Source organism: Vidua chalybeata, chromosome 6 (assembly GCF_026979565.1).
Source record: "Vidua chalybeata isolate OUT-0048 chromosome 6, bVidCha1 merged haplotype, whole genome shotgun sequence".
Lineage (NCBI taxonomy): Eukaryota > Metazoa > Chordata > Aves > Passeriformes > Viduidae > Vidua > Vidua chalybeata.
In genome coordinates this window covers 46152515-46166895 of record NC_071535.1, presented here as the reverse complement: position 1 = coordinate 46166895, position 14381 = coordinate 46152515, and the positions used below count along the sequence as shown (strand labels likewise).

At 38.9% G+C, this 14381-nt stretch overlaps 1 protein-coding gene across 4 annotated transcripts in view; it reads right to left on the bottom strand.

Moving 5' to 3' along the window:
* Positions 1-136: 136 nt before the first annotated feature.
* Positions 137-14381, bottom strand: part of AP2A2 (adaptor related protein complex 2 subunit alpha 2) — a 45566-nt gene continuing 31321 nt past the window's right edge. For 2 of the 4 annotated variants that reach the window (XM_053945229.1, XM_053945230.1), the window contains exons 13-23: positions 14076-14307; positions 12553-12726; positions 10499-10662; positions 8715-8792; positions 7746-7828; positions 6945-7034; positions 6013-6136; positions 5133-5249; positions 4891-4960; positions 3541-3675; positions 137-2783 (exon numbers count right to left, since the gene is read on the bottom strand). In XM_053945229.1, the coding sequence (XP_053801204.1) occupies positions 2706-2783; positions 3541-3675; positions 4891-4960; positions 5133-5249; positions 6013-6136; positions 6945-7034; positions 7746-7828; positions 8715-8792; positions 10499-10662; positions 12553-12726; positions 14076-14307 (1345 nt within the window). In that variant the 3' untranslated portion in view covers positions 137-2705. The remainder of the gene's footprint in view (positions 2784-3540; positions 3676-4890; positions 4961-5132; positions 5250-6012; positions 6137-6944; positions 7035-7745; positions 7829-8714; positions 8793-10498; positions 10663-12552; positions 12727-14075; positions 14308-14381) is intronic. The other 2 variants (XM_053945231.1, XM_053945232.1) reach the window with 1 other exon arrangement.

Below are 14381 nucleotides of genomic sequence, written 5' to 3'. Positions count from 1 at the left end.
GTAGACCAGGTAAGATTTCAGTGAACAAACCCACCAGCACTTCTCATAAAAGAATCACAGCAATTGTGTTCCACAACAATTCCATGAGAATACTTTTCATACCTTCATGCCCCCAGACAAAAAAAGGACAGTTTCATCACTGTTCTAATCATTTATTTAATCTTAATATGTTCTTCTGATGAATATAGTCTAATATATAGTCTTCTATATGAAAATTCTCCACTTAATTTGACAGAACTTTGTTTTATACAAATAAGACAATCACCATAAATGTTACATACTGGAGTGTAGGTCAAGAATGAACATATGCTACCTGTTTTGCTATTCAGTTATTTTCACATGTCAATGCCTGAAAATACTGCACTTAAAAACAATAACACTGTTTACTGCAGAAATTACTTTGTCTGCTTAACAGGATACATCACTGGTAAGTTAACCATCATTCACAAAAAAAAAAATCAAGTATTTGTCTTTAATTTGTTCACTTTTCTGCTCATGGCTTCATTGAGCTGACATTTAATACAAAGAGTGAACAGTCATAAGCTTAACACAGTCACCACTGAAAAGACACTTTCCCTTACCCCCCCTCCTTCCCACATTTTAATGCACATTTTAGCACAGCTTGAACCAAAGCAAAGTGAAATAAAGTAGTGCAGTGTCTCAAGGTGTCCTTTAATGAGGGCACAGAACATTTTTCAGAGGGACAGATATACAACAGGATTTGGAAAATACAAAAGAGAACCTCCTCCTCTGTCTTTGCTAAGACTCCCTTTAGTTCAGCACATCAGATTTTAACAGAGCAGCCAAAAGCATGGTTAACATAACAGGACTAATAATGAGACACAGAACATTGTGAAGCCAAAACAAAAGGTATTCCATCAGTATTTGTCAACTGCCCAACCTGACCACAGGCACCACTCACCAAGATTTTCAATACAATATTTATGATTAAAGAGTCTTAAGTAAGAAGAATTTTAAAGGCCTTAAAGGGGCCAATTGTTCAAGAGAACTTTTGCAGAAAGACCAGGCCTTTAGCCTAGTTTTCAGCCTTAATATCCATAGTTACTAGCCGTTTCTGGAAAAACAAAACACATCCCCCAAATCCACACATCACAGCCAAACCTTTGTTCCTCATTTTTCACTTTTACTCAAGTATGATCAGCCAAACCAAGTGATAATCTCCCAGTTCCATCATTTAAGCTCAAAGCACTGAAGACAAAAAGCAAGGCATACTCAATCATGGAGAATCCCGTCCCCTGCTGAGCATGGGCAGCATGAAAGTAGCCTCATTTAAATGTATTTTCAGTATCACCACCATCACTCAACACATTCTTTCCTGGGCATATTTGTCTGTGTATGTGTTGTGACACAGCAGTCCCAGGTTTCCTTTCAATGACCATGAGGAAATCTTGACCTCAGGTTCCCTTCTCCTGTCAGCAGGAGCTGATTTTGTTCACCATGATCTGTATCTCTTGCTGACACCAGCCCAGGGTTTCTAACTGGGCCACCTCACCTGCTTTGGTTTAGCAGCTTCTGTTGCATCTCAAGGCTTGAGGAGTGTAAGCCAAAGTTTCTGTCCACTGACTTCTGCAGAGAGGCTGCAAAGAGTTTGATGTGAAACAAGGTACAAAGACTTCAGCTGTAAAAACCTCTAGAAAAGCTGAACATTTTTGGGTCTTCTACTTTCGTTTTCTATACCATGTTGGACATTTTTACCACTGTCAGGAAGGAAACTGCTTATGTATCGGTTATTCAACCTCTTGAGTCTGAACATTAATGTACACTGGGGAAAAGATACTGATTAAAATTACATTTTCACCTAAGAGTGCATGCCTTACAGCCCTTCAAGGGCCCATTTCTTCCCACTTCTTTTATACAATACTAGTTTCTGCAGTTAATTGTATCACATCATTAGGACTATTACTTGTCAAGTCTGATAGCAAACAGAAAAAACATAGAACAGAATATTCATTGAGAAACAGCGAACAAGTATATACTCATTCACCCCCTGCCAGAGAAGTTCACCTCATTAATGGAGATAAGCAGGAGGATTAAGAATAGCTTTTGTGTTGAATCCAAAGATCAGAAAACATCAGGATGTAAAATATTACAAGATTAATACTTTTAAGACTCTGGTCCTGTGGCATTTTTCAAATACAAAGACTGGCAACACAACATAAATGTTCACTTTAATCATTCAAACACATCTTCAAATCTGCCCTTCCATCCAGTAGACAACTTGTGGCAATGTTCAACTTTACAAAGTTTTGACCCTACATTAGCATGGGAATTAACCTTCCTGAGCAGCAGTACATTGGTTTCTTTCAGCTCAGAGCAGATGAAGTAGCTCTTAAAGGTACTGAAGCAGAAGGTTTTTGAGCTATTTTCAGCTGAACTTCTTGATTGCCACAACTAAAACCATTTCCCTTCAACAAGTTTAAAAGCCTGACCTCTGCAAAAAAAGGAGCAAAAGACAGCCCTCCCACCCTTTATGTAACACACTAAAAGCCATTTTTAATGGAAAAAGTCACTTCCCTGTACTGTACATTTTTATAGTCTTAATTTCAAACAAGGGTCAAGTCCTATTAAGGCAGGGAGCTGGTATTGGTTAACATTGCAGTACTCAGACAGTGATGTACAAGACATTTATTTGCAGTATGATGACAGTGATATAAGTGGAAAAACCAAAACTGACATGGTTAATATTAAAACTGTTCTGACAGCAATTCACATAATCTCTGAGATACAGCTTCTTTACTTGTTCGTAGTGTGAGCCTATACATCTGCAAAAGAACATAAAATAATACTATTTAAACAGTTTGGCATTAAAGGAATGCACATTCAAAAGGGAAAACTAAGTTACCTCTTACTTGTTTTGTAAGCTTTGTTAGGAAAAAGATCTCAAAACACTGAGAGGCAGCAAGCCACTGAGCAACACAGCTTTTTCAAACCACTGGCTGAACCAAACCTATCTTCAAACCCTTGTTGAGAATTACTGTTACTCAAGTATTTTTGGGCTTTAACAGAAAGGTGCTGTCTGGAGTATCTGTTAAAGAGGAGCAAATGCTGTGGAAAAGTCTAAAGACCCTGTACAACCACTTCTTCAGGAAACAGAAGACACAACCACCCAAATCCTATTTTTAATCCCCAGTTAATTTTGGTAACACCTTTGTCAAAAAAGCTTTAGTAAAAATACTCTTAACATTGTACTCGCTTGCTTATGCTTTCTCTTTTAGCCAATTACTCTTTTATTCATTTAAAATAGCAAAAGGAAGCATGCTTAACCTGGTCCAAAGTGCACAAGACAGTCTGGAATATTACAACAATCTCTTCCAAGAGGAAAAGAGAATTGCTCTGAAGAAGCAGCTTACCCAGCTGGGCCATGACCAGCTGCTACAATTTAATTTCTTGTTGGAGTCTGCAGTCACAAGCAGCTATTGCAATAGTTATTTTTAAATATCTTAAAGGAGTTTCAGATACACAGAAAATTTTAGTTCAAATGAGAACTTGTATCTAAGCTGCTAATAATTACACAGATACCTGTGCCTGGAGGTTGGGTTCAAGGCGCAGCAAGCATCCAATCTGAGTGGTTTTTGTGTGTATGATACCAGCACCAACAAAGTTAGCAGGATTGGGATCTACCTCCTCAAGCAGGGCTGATCCAAATCCAATTATCTGTGAAAGAAACCAAGAAGATTTAGATGTGGGGAGAAGATGTCACAAATACCAAGTATACCCAAACAGACACCATCAAATAGCAAAACAAGGAGGAAACTAATTCTGAAATCTTCAAGACTACTTCATTACTACAAATTTTTGAAGGCTGACCCTGATAAATGAGCTCTTTTGTAAATAAGGCTCTTTTCAAAAGCAACTGAGAAGCAAGTTAAGATTTATCATCAGTCTCCCCCAGTTTTGATACAGCCATTCCTGTACACAGTCACTGTTCCTGTTATACATTCCTGTTATACAGTCACTTCTGTTTTGCCTAAGGCAGTCAAAATGTCACTTTCTTTTCTAACCAGTACCTCAAGTATAAATTAAGGCTTGAACTATCTTCCAATTCAGTTTTAAGCAGTGAATCTGTGCTTTCTTAAACAGCTTCAAGTTGCCAGCTGCTACTGAAGACTGCATCTAATTCAAACCACAGCTAGAAACTGTCCATTCAACTCAGCAATGCCACAATCTACCACATAGCATGGACTCACACTTTCACTGGATGATCCAACTGCCATATAAACAAAAATGCCTAAAGTTTACTTATACCATGTGCTAATTCAGGCTGGGATAGAGTTTTCTTCATAGCATTTTCTTCATAGCAGCTGGTATGGGCTGCACTTTACATTTCTGCTCAAAAGAGTTCATAACACAGGGATGTTTTAGTTATCACTGAGCAGGGGTTACACAGAGCCACGGTCTTTTCTACTCCTCACACCATGAGTGAGGAAGCTGGGGATGCACAAGGAGCTGGAACAGGACACAGCCAGGACACCTGAACAATGGGATATCCCATACTGTAAGATGTCCTGGCTCAGCATACAAGGCTGGGAAAAGAAAGGAGGATGTTCACAGTGACGTTGTTTTGCCTTCCCAAGTAACTGTTACACCTGATGGAGCCCTGCTGCCCTGGGGATGGCCAGACACCTCCCTGCCAATAGGAAGCACTGAAATAATTCTTTGCTTTGCTTGTGTGCATGGCTTTTCCTTTACCTACTGAACTCTCTTTACCTCAACCCACATGTTTTCTCACTTTTACCTTTATTCTCTGTCCCACCCCACTGGGGGAGAGTCAGCAAATAGCTGTGTGGTGCTTAGGTGCCAGCTGGGGTTAAAACATGACCTGCCACTGCCCTGTACACTATGAATTAAAAATACCACACCACCACCCACCTTTGCTTTCGTGATCTCTGCATCCATCGGGTGCTTTGCTTTAAAGATATTCTGTACTTCCTGTTTTGGACTGCAAGACAAGGCAAGACAAATACATTATGAACAGCATTTCCAATAGCAATTAATTGTACTGAGTGAGCTCATGGCTTAAAGGATTGAGTATGGGATGAAGCACTGCACCAGCTACATTCACAATATACCTTCCCTTGCCCACCACAAGAGGCCCAAGTACAAACTCTTACTTGCTCAGCTGCTTCCAACGCTGAAAGAAGTCTTGAGAAGACATCTCTGTTGGCTGGAAAAATTTATTCAGAGTGATGGGTAATTTTACTGAAAGATTTTGAAATGTTCCGCCATATCTGCAGATGGAATAGAAAAACCACAGTGCATGTGGCAGCCTCAGCAGTGTCTCAGCAGAAATCAACCAAGCAACTGAGGAACTGTTTATGATCAAAATCCATCAACTGCACATGACATTTCTAATATACAGTTTCAATCCACTGTTAAATAAATTTATTTTCTCTCCTTAGATAGCAATAGATGAATTGGCAGAACTGCTTATAAGGTTCTCTCAGTTTTAGCATAGGTTCATCCTTCTAGATAGCACCCTAAGGGGCAAAAATATGTCCTTGTGAAAACATACCAATAAAAACCAGTTTAGACTAGAAAAGCAGCATGTAGCCCAGAACTCAGAATTTTATAAAGCTGAGCTGATGTTGAGTGGACAGAACAAGATTCTATTTCTGGTTGTATACACTTCCAGGCCAAGTTATTTGGAGAAATGTTCTTGGTTTCCAGAAGGGAGAAGTTACTGCATATATTCCTGTCAAGATTTCTTAAGCAAACAGGAAGACTGCTGTTTTATATAGATGGCAGAGACAGAAGTCATGGAGACATTTTATCAGTAGCTGCTTCTTGACTGTTTGGTTTGGCTGAGGTTTTAAACCACATTGTTCCAAGTGGATTCTCCCTAGAACCTTAAAGCTTAATTAGATCAAACTTTCAAGTTATTTGCCCAAGGGAGCTTTTTATGTCCATATTTTGCACTTCAGTCACAGGGCCATGCCAAATTTAACATCTTTCATCTAATTAATTCACTAACATTTGAATCCTTTGTTTTACCTGAACTGAATGTTCAGGATTGGAGCTTCCATGAAGTCTGACACACATTCGATGTTCACAACCTGCTGAACCTGTGCACCTCCATCCACTGTGGGGTCAACAGGTTTTGTCTGAAGATTCAGGCGTAGAAAGTAGTTAAGGAAACAGATCAATGAATTGATAACTTAAAAAATGCAAATCTCCCAAGAAACTCCATGAGAAATTAGTATAATATTTCCACTCATTCTCTGTGTGCTACTGAACATTTAAAGCTCAGTTTTATGTGCAAGAAAAGAGTTTGTGGGGTTTTTTTGTTTGGGTTTTTCATATTGACACATATACAAGCAATAACTCTGAAAATTCTCAGTTAATTGGATATTCTTAAAGAAAGATGTCCTTATAAAGGTGTGAATGCACAGAGACTTCACAATAAAAGCCACAGGACTATTATGAACATGACAGAGATATGTTGAGTCAAACAAGCCTGATTACTTAATCTCCCAGAAATCCTAAATTTGCAATACCAAGCATTAGGGACCAGCCATGAATAAAGAGCTTATTTTAAAGTACCATCATCTTGGCATACATGTATTCCATCTCCATGTCAAGTTTTAGGTTATCTGCTAATGCAGTACTCTAAGGACACATTTCTACCATTGCTACTTCATGTCAGTGGTGAAAGCTACAGTTCCACTACATATTTATTCCAGCTTAATTTCTTGTTATTTCAGAAGTAAAATCTGTGTTTACAACCAGGGCTTTAAGGAAAGACTCTTTCATCCCTGCTCTAGACTTGTTCTTTCTACAAGAACTTTAGAGAGCTATCAGGAAGTTTCTCATTTCTTTCATGTGCAAGGACACCGTGCCTTGATCCAACAGATTTATGATATTCTGCAGCAACAAACCACAAAAACCTAATAAGAACAGACAACTGCTACTACATTTAAGGATATTTGACTGAAGGTCATCTGAGCAGATTACTGTTGGAGTAAAATTCAAGAACTGTGTTGATGTCTTATTACCATAGAATATGAACATACGTCCTGGAAAGAGAAGAATGAGACATCAGAATTTTTAGGTCATGTAATTGCATGGAACTACTTCTGCTTCAATTCCCCAACACATTCTTTAAAACCACTTTTAAGAACAAAATACAGTTTACATGGTTTATCTCACCAAGACATTCACAGTTTAAAATGCAGCAATATAACCAAGCCATTAGATCTCTTCTATAGTAGCTGTCACACAGACAGTTAAATCATCAGTGAAGTCTTTCAATTGCTGGAGAATTTTGCTAAAATGCTACCATGCCACCTAGAGTTTTACAGAAAGGGAGAAGTAAGAAATTCTATTGCTAGCCTGTGTTCAAATTCCATCTCTTTCCTAGATGGATCCAGTATCTTGTCATTCAATCTGATCTGAAATGTATTGTGTTTCATATCATTACACTGCAAGATATAAATTTTGAGAAGAATGGTCCTTTATAAACCTGGCTACCCCAGCCATACAACCAGGCAGCTTGAGCTGGAGTGCTGGAGCTCAACACTCCCATTTCATATCAGCTACCAAAACAATCAAAAAATTTAAGGAAGCAAGAGCCCACACAAAAGCTAAGGATGCACCACAGTGAGAGTTGTAAAACAGCTTAGGCCTATAATGCTATTTCCCTCTTCAATAGCTGAAAAGTGAGTCCTGTCTGGAATATCATGCTGGCATTGTGATTGATAATGCAAACAGCCAACCACAGATCTTACCCAGGTTCTGTCGAAACTCAGATTTCAAGCCAATTTGTAGCAACTGATTTTCAAATAAGACTCCATTATTTTTACACACAAACCTAGGGGAAGAGAGGGAAAACATGTTTTAAATTGAGCTACAATAAACAATATTTAGAACCACAAAATTCAGGGTTTACACAGAGGATGAAGATTGCGGTTAACCTAGAATGCATCAATCTGTGAGAGAGGCCTTTGCAGAAAGCTGCAGAGTTAGAAAAGACAATTTTACATCCAGAACCACCACTAATAAGACACTAAAAGAACTGACATTTTTATTTGATAGGCTGTCTGAGAAACTATGAAGGAAACCACAATACGCTATATGCACACACACTGTCTAATAAAGGACCAGGCAACAGATAAGGATTTTTCTTTTTAGTCTTGAGAACTTATGGAATTCATTAGGTTGGTGCAGAATTGAAAAGTTTGAAGCTTTAACTGAAAGGTTTAAACCTGAAAGAAAAAGACCCTCCTTGTTTTATCATTTCTGTATCACCTAAGCCAACTGAGAGATGTACTTTTTCCATTTTGAGAGAGGAAGCCCATTCTCCAGTCATCTCAGTCCTTTCTATCACCCTTCACTTAAAATTAGAAGAGGTGGTCAGCAACCATCTGCCTTTTGCATCCCAGGCACTTAAAACACTCCCAAATACCAAGTACTTTTGACAAGTACTCTTTTTTATTTAGTTCCAAAAACTTAACATACAACTGGCATTGCCTCATTTTAGAACAGTGTGTGATAGCACTGACTTGTAAAGACGACTCTAACCTGTGTATTCACGAGCCTGTCACAAATCCACAGCATCCACAAAGGTGTTCTAGTCACAGGTCTGACAGTACACGTTTCTCTAGTTTTGCTGGTATTAAGTTAATGAACATTATAGTTTTGCTTTATAACTGTATTCTGGAAATTGCCCAGCCTTGCAAGGTTTTAGTATTGCTTACTTGTGAAAAAGCTCATCAGCATCATGCACAGTATCAGCTGGTTCCTCAGAAACTACCTCAGATGAAGCCAGGTCAGGGCTAGTTCAGGCAGCACAAAGGAAGAAAGGCAGTAGCGACAGAGACAGCAGCAGTTAGTAAAGACAGCTTAGAGCTTTGTTACTTCTCTTATCTCCTTCCTCAAAAATGGCACTGCTGAGCTTAATGCACGAGAAATTGATTAGCTGCCCTAGCTCAGTACCCTAGAAAGGTTTTAGGCATTAGGCAATGTTTTCCCCCACTTCTCTCCCCCATCCCATCCCGACTGTTAGAAAACAGCAATCCTTCATGAAGACAGCTGAAGGTGTTCAGTAAATGTAAACCTCTTACAGAACCAAGTCCTTTTAGATGTTTAACTGTGACAGCAAAGGTGTTTAAGTTCAAAATCAAAAAGGTAGCTGCATATTAACTACTACAAAGGTTTGCTTAAAAGCAGAGGCCTCATCAACCTTAGAAACCCTTCTAATTACAGGTGCACAATTAGTTCCTAAAAACACACAAGTATTAAGCGTAGGCAAGAATACACAGGCACACAGAGAATGACTTACCCAAGCAACAAATTAGAACAAAAGTGACAACAGCACTAAGAAAAGGCAGGAAACTATAAAAAGCAACTTCTCAGTATCATTACAGAAGCATTCAATAATCTACAGACAGACCAAGGAGTTGGGCATTGCTATACTTTCTCCTGCAGAGAGAAAACTCTTTTTATGTGACATTTGCTTATGAAGCTACTAGCATGGGTTCCTTTTTTTACCCTGTTAAAAAAAAAAAAAAAAAAGGCATGAACAAGCTTGTGTAGCTTCCTAAAGCCCTGGTTTTGTGATGTATGATCAAGTATCACTTCTGACCTTCCTGTAGAAACACAGGAAGGAATCAAGAATTAATCATTGCAAACCTGCAACAATGCATTGCCTGATATAAAATTTTGATGGAAGTGCCAATGATCCAGGCAGATCAGTTTCCCTAATTATGTCTTTTATATTAAGATACATTGAAAATTTGTTGTGCCAACATTCAAAATTTGGTCCAAGACAACAGTAATATGTTCTTGTCCAGTAAGACAACTGATTTTCAAGACATTCTGTGATTTTATGTCATTAATTCCCAAAAATGTAGCCAAATAACATTTGAGAGTAGCCACAGGGACTTTTAATAATAATGGGGTTAATACATTGTACCTACACTACACTTGCTAATGTAATTATATTATCAAATCCCCTTAAAAAAAAAAAAAGAAAACACTTGTTCTTTATCCCCCTTTTCACACCTCTTTGTCAGACAGTAGCAGAACAACTGAAGTGTAGCATTAAAATCTGGGAAGCAGTATCTCTGGATACAATCCATCTCACTGTTTCAGTAAGTGGAGAGATCAGAATATTTTATGAAAAGAAAATAAGAATAAATGTATTCATATCAGGACAGATAACCCCCACTTCAAGATGTACGGAGATGCACAAGCAGCTTAATTTAACAAAGAAGCAAAACCAGCAAGAAAACCAGACACTATTGTGTGGCAAATATCCTCAGGTTGAGTACTACAGACTCAGTTTTTCCATTAGAAGCAATATTCAATAAAGACAGCACATCCAGCAGAGTGTCTAATAACACCTCTCTTGCTGCAAAACTGCCACCCAGGAATGCACTCAATATGCTGGAACAAAACCAAAAGTTATGTGTGTTTTTCCTTCAATCCTGTTTCAACAGACAAATTCTCCTTCAAATTCCTTTCAGGGTGGATTAATTACCTCGCAAAGTTGTCATCAGAACCAGGAGCAAGAGGTGCAACTGCAGAAGCTGAATCTGAAAATACATCCACGAGCAGGCTACCACCAGAGGAAGGTGGGGGAGCTGAATTGGTGACAGGGGCAGCACCCAGACCCAGCAGATCCGCCGATGGAGAAGGAGTAGACTAAGGAAGACAAGACACTTCGGTGTTACACTGCAACAAAACTACAACAAAGCTGTCTTGTTTGCATAGACAACTAAGCTATGGCAAAGTGCCTCTCCCCACCCTAAATCAAGGTTTGAATGGATGTAAAAGGGTTCACACACACAGCAGTTACCACGCTGAATTTCAAATTAAGGTCATTTACAGGTGTGGTTTTCTTTTTCTTCCTTTGAAGAGAGTTATGTCCATCTAACCATTAAATAAAAGCAAAACCAAAATTAATCTAAGATCTGGTTCTGCAGAAGAAAGCTTACAAAGATGTCAGTTTTCCCCCACCCTCTTTTCCTGTTAGTTTCAAGGGAAAGTAAGTACTGTAGGGAATAAAATTCCCATGTTGCTTGTCTTTCATGAAGAATCCATCAACAAAGCAAGTGGCTTTTACACAAAGCTAAATCACAAGTCATCACAGCATCTTTAAAATTGACTGTCAGTTTAATCCTGGGTTTCTGAAGCCTAGCAAATCTTAGAAAGAATGTAAACCCAACCAGCAAAAAAAGCAGAGACTGTAGCCAGTTCAAGCTGCAAGCACTAGAAGAAGAGACAAGATGTTTAAACTGTTTTTTCCTCAAATAGAACAAATCAAGCAGCCAGGACACAGAATCACGCAACAGAGGCTATACCCAAGTCGCATGCAAGATCAGAGCACAGACTGTTAATCAAAATGGCCATGTATTAGACATTAGGAGCTTCCACTGTGCCAGATAATCTGCGGATGAGTCATGAGATGCATCTGGATGAATCTGAAATCTTGTTTTTCTAAGCCAACCCCAAGTTATCATATACTCCATACAGTATAATGAAAAATTCCCTGGCAAAAGACTTTTAAGAAGCCAATCATTAGGACCAACTGAAAACAAAGGTTGGACCTCAAATTTCTAACATTTTTGGAATCTAAACCAGAAAAAGCCACTAGTGAAGGTAACACTGTGCAGTTTGTTACATGGCTGCAACCCATAAAGTGAAGCTCATAAAGCACAATGCAATATTAACTGCCAGTCACGTCAATTTGGCATTCAAAGAAAATTTTGCAACTTTTCTGCTGGAAAGATACTTCTGTCCAGTTAAAACTGTTCCACTTGGAGTAGCTACTCTTATACACTGCAGTGACTAAGCAGTAAATTATTATGCTTTAACAAACTGGGCAGGGAGCATGCTACAATATTTCCTTCTCTAGGTAATATTCTACAGCATCATAAATCTAATCACAAGTTATTTAAACCAGAAAGAAGTATTACATTATGGGAAAATTGATGCTACCAGCTTTAACTGACAATAAAATGAGAAGTTTCAGCTCAGAAGAAAAAAAAACCTGCGGACTTGTCTAGCATAACTGTACTCAAATAGTACTGACAAATAAAAAGTAACAAGTTTATATTGACTTAAGGACATCCTGTGAAGGTAGAGTGTTGTCCACTTCTGTTAAAAACAATAGCCCAAACCAAGATGCAAAATAACAGGTTAGACAAAGCAGAAAAAACAGCTGATACTCTGAAATTCAAGTTAACTTCTTTTAAATATTTAAATAATTTTACAGTCTCACCCTCAGTGCAATTTCATCAACAAGGAAATTCACATCTCTAAAGTAACAGCAACATTTTTCAAATAACAATGTAAAAGGGATTTTTTTAGGCTGCAGACAGTTTGTCCCCACTTACATAAGATTTCCAAAGGAAAACTGCATCCAAGCATGACAAGGGGAAAGCAGCTATATGTTCCCTGCTTTATAGCAAACATCCAAAGCCTTAAGTTTCAGATGGGATGTTTTAAATCCCCAAAAAGCCACTTAAGGAAACCAGTCTTTTCTCACTTGCACACCATCTAAATTAGTGAAATAACAGCTTTTAAACTCACAACAGCACTGGCATTGACAGAGGCAGGTTCAGCACTTCCATTCATATCAGAGCTCCTCTCCTTTTTGGTCTCTTCCAGGTCAGTAACTGTGCCTGGGCCTTTCTTCTTCTTCAGTTTAGCCAAAATGGAAGATTCCCTCTCTGGAAAGGGAGGCATTTCTTCCAATACTGTAGCCTTACCATAGAAAAAAAAAATATTAGTTAAACTTCAGAGAAAAAGCCAAACCAGCTTCTGAGTCTTTGAAGAGACACACCCTTATAGACTGCATTCAGCAAAAGCAGAAGTAGTTACCTGTACAGAAAATTATTATGCAGTTTACTGTAGTGAGGGATTGATCACTTTTTTGAAAGAAAAATGCTTTAAAACTTCCTGAAGTCCTTCCAAAGCATGTGGCTAAGAAAACAGAAGCGTAACACTTCTCTGAAACAATGATATTAAATTTAGAAAAAGAAAATTTAAATAATTAGATCATAGCAGACCTAAGGGTCCTTAAGTCAGGCAGACCTAGACTTAAACCACAGAGAATACTCACGTTTCGACCCTGACCTAAGCATTTATTAGATGTCAGAACCAAATGTGCAATGCTCAGATCTGAGAGCACCAGGTTAAATCACTGAATTTCAAGAGACAGAAAATTACACTTTTCCTACCCACCATCAAGTAAGTCCTCAAAAGAAAGGCCCAGTCTTTTGATATCTAAATCGTCTAGGACCCCGTATTGTGCCAGCTTCCCCTGGCTTCTTGTCGTGGGGACAGGACATTTTCATGCTTATTATCCTAATCGTGGTTTCTGTTCCCTGCTCTCAGTTTGTTTTGTCTTCCCCCCCCCGGCTCGCTGCTGGCTTGCTGCTTGGCTTTTGCTCGCTGCTGGCTGCCTGCTTTGCTAGCTCTGTTTTCCTTTCTTTTTTCTTTGCTTTTTTGCTTGCTTGCTTTTTTGCCATTTTTTTCCTTTTCCCCAGTTTCTGTTGTTCCCTTCCCCCCCCCCCTCCCCCCCCCGAAGATATCGGACCTACTCCGGGCAGGAGCTCCCCCGGGGTCTGCGAGAGAAGCTTCGTACCCTCTGCGGCAAAGAGAGATACAGCTCAACCCCCTTGGACTGGTGAAAACATCTGTTGTCATCTCGGGCTATTTCTCTTGTGCTGGGGAGTGTTTTTTTGTTGTTCCTTAATAAACAAGTTTTTTCCACTTCCCCTCTGAAGAAATTCCTCCCGAACCCGGTGGTGGGGGAAGTTGCGGAGGGTTTTGTTTCCTATAAGGGGCTCCTTTGGAGATGTTTTCCCCTAATTTGTCCTAAACCAGGACACCTCTCTGCTCCAGATTAACATGTCTTAATGGTCATATGTCCCACTACAGCAATAACAACTGGGAATTTAGGTCTAAATTAAAGATGACTAGAGCAAAATTAAGGAGACTTAAAGAACCAGCACCCACATGGTAATCCTGAGATTTCTGAGCAATCAGGTAAGGTTTAGTTGAATTTAACTTGCAGGGTACTGCATAAGAAAATAAATCTTTATACCTACCAATATATCAGTACTAGCAATAGTACTGAGCCTCAAATACTCAACAGCTCTCTGCTGCAGCTCAACATCAGCATTCTTTAGCTGACTGTCACTGCGCAGCACATCTTGAATTGTAGTTTTGATTTCTGGAAACAGGTTCACAAACTTGATGTAGGTAGACAGAAGCAGAGCTCGGGTAGGAACACTACACAGATGAAACTTGGAATGAAGCAAGTTGAACTGGATGAGGGGACTTAAAAGAAGGAAAAAAAAAATTGTTCAGTTTTTGTAGATATGATAATCCTTATTACTGCACTATTAGCAAGA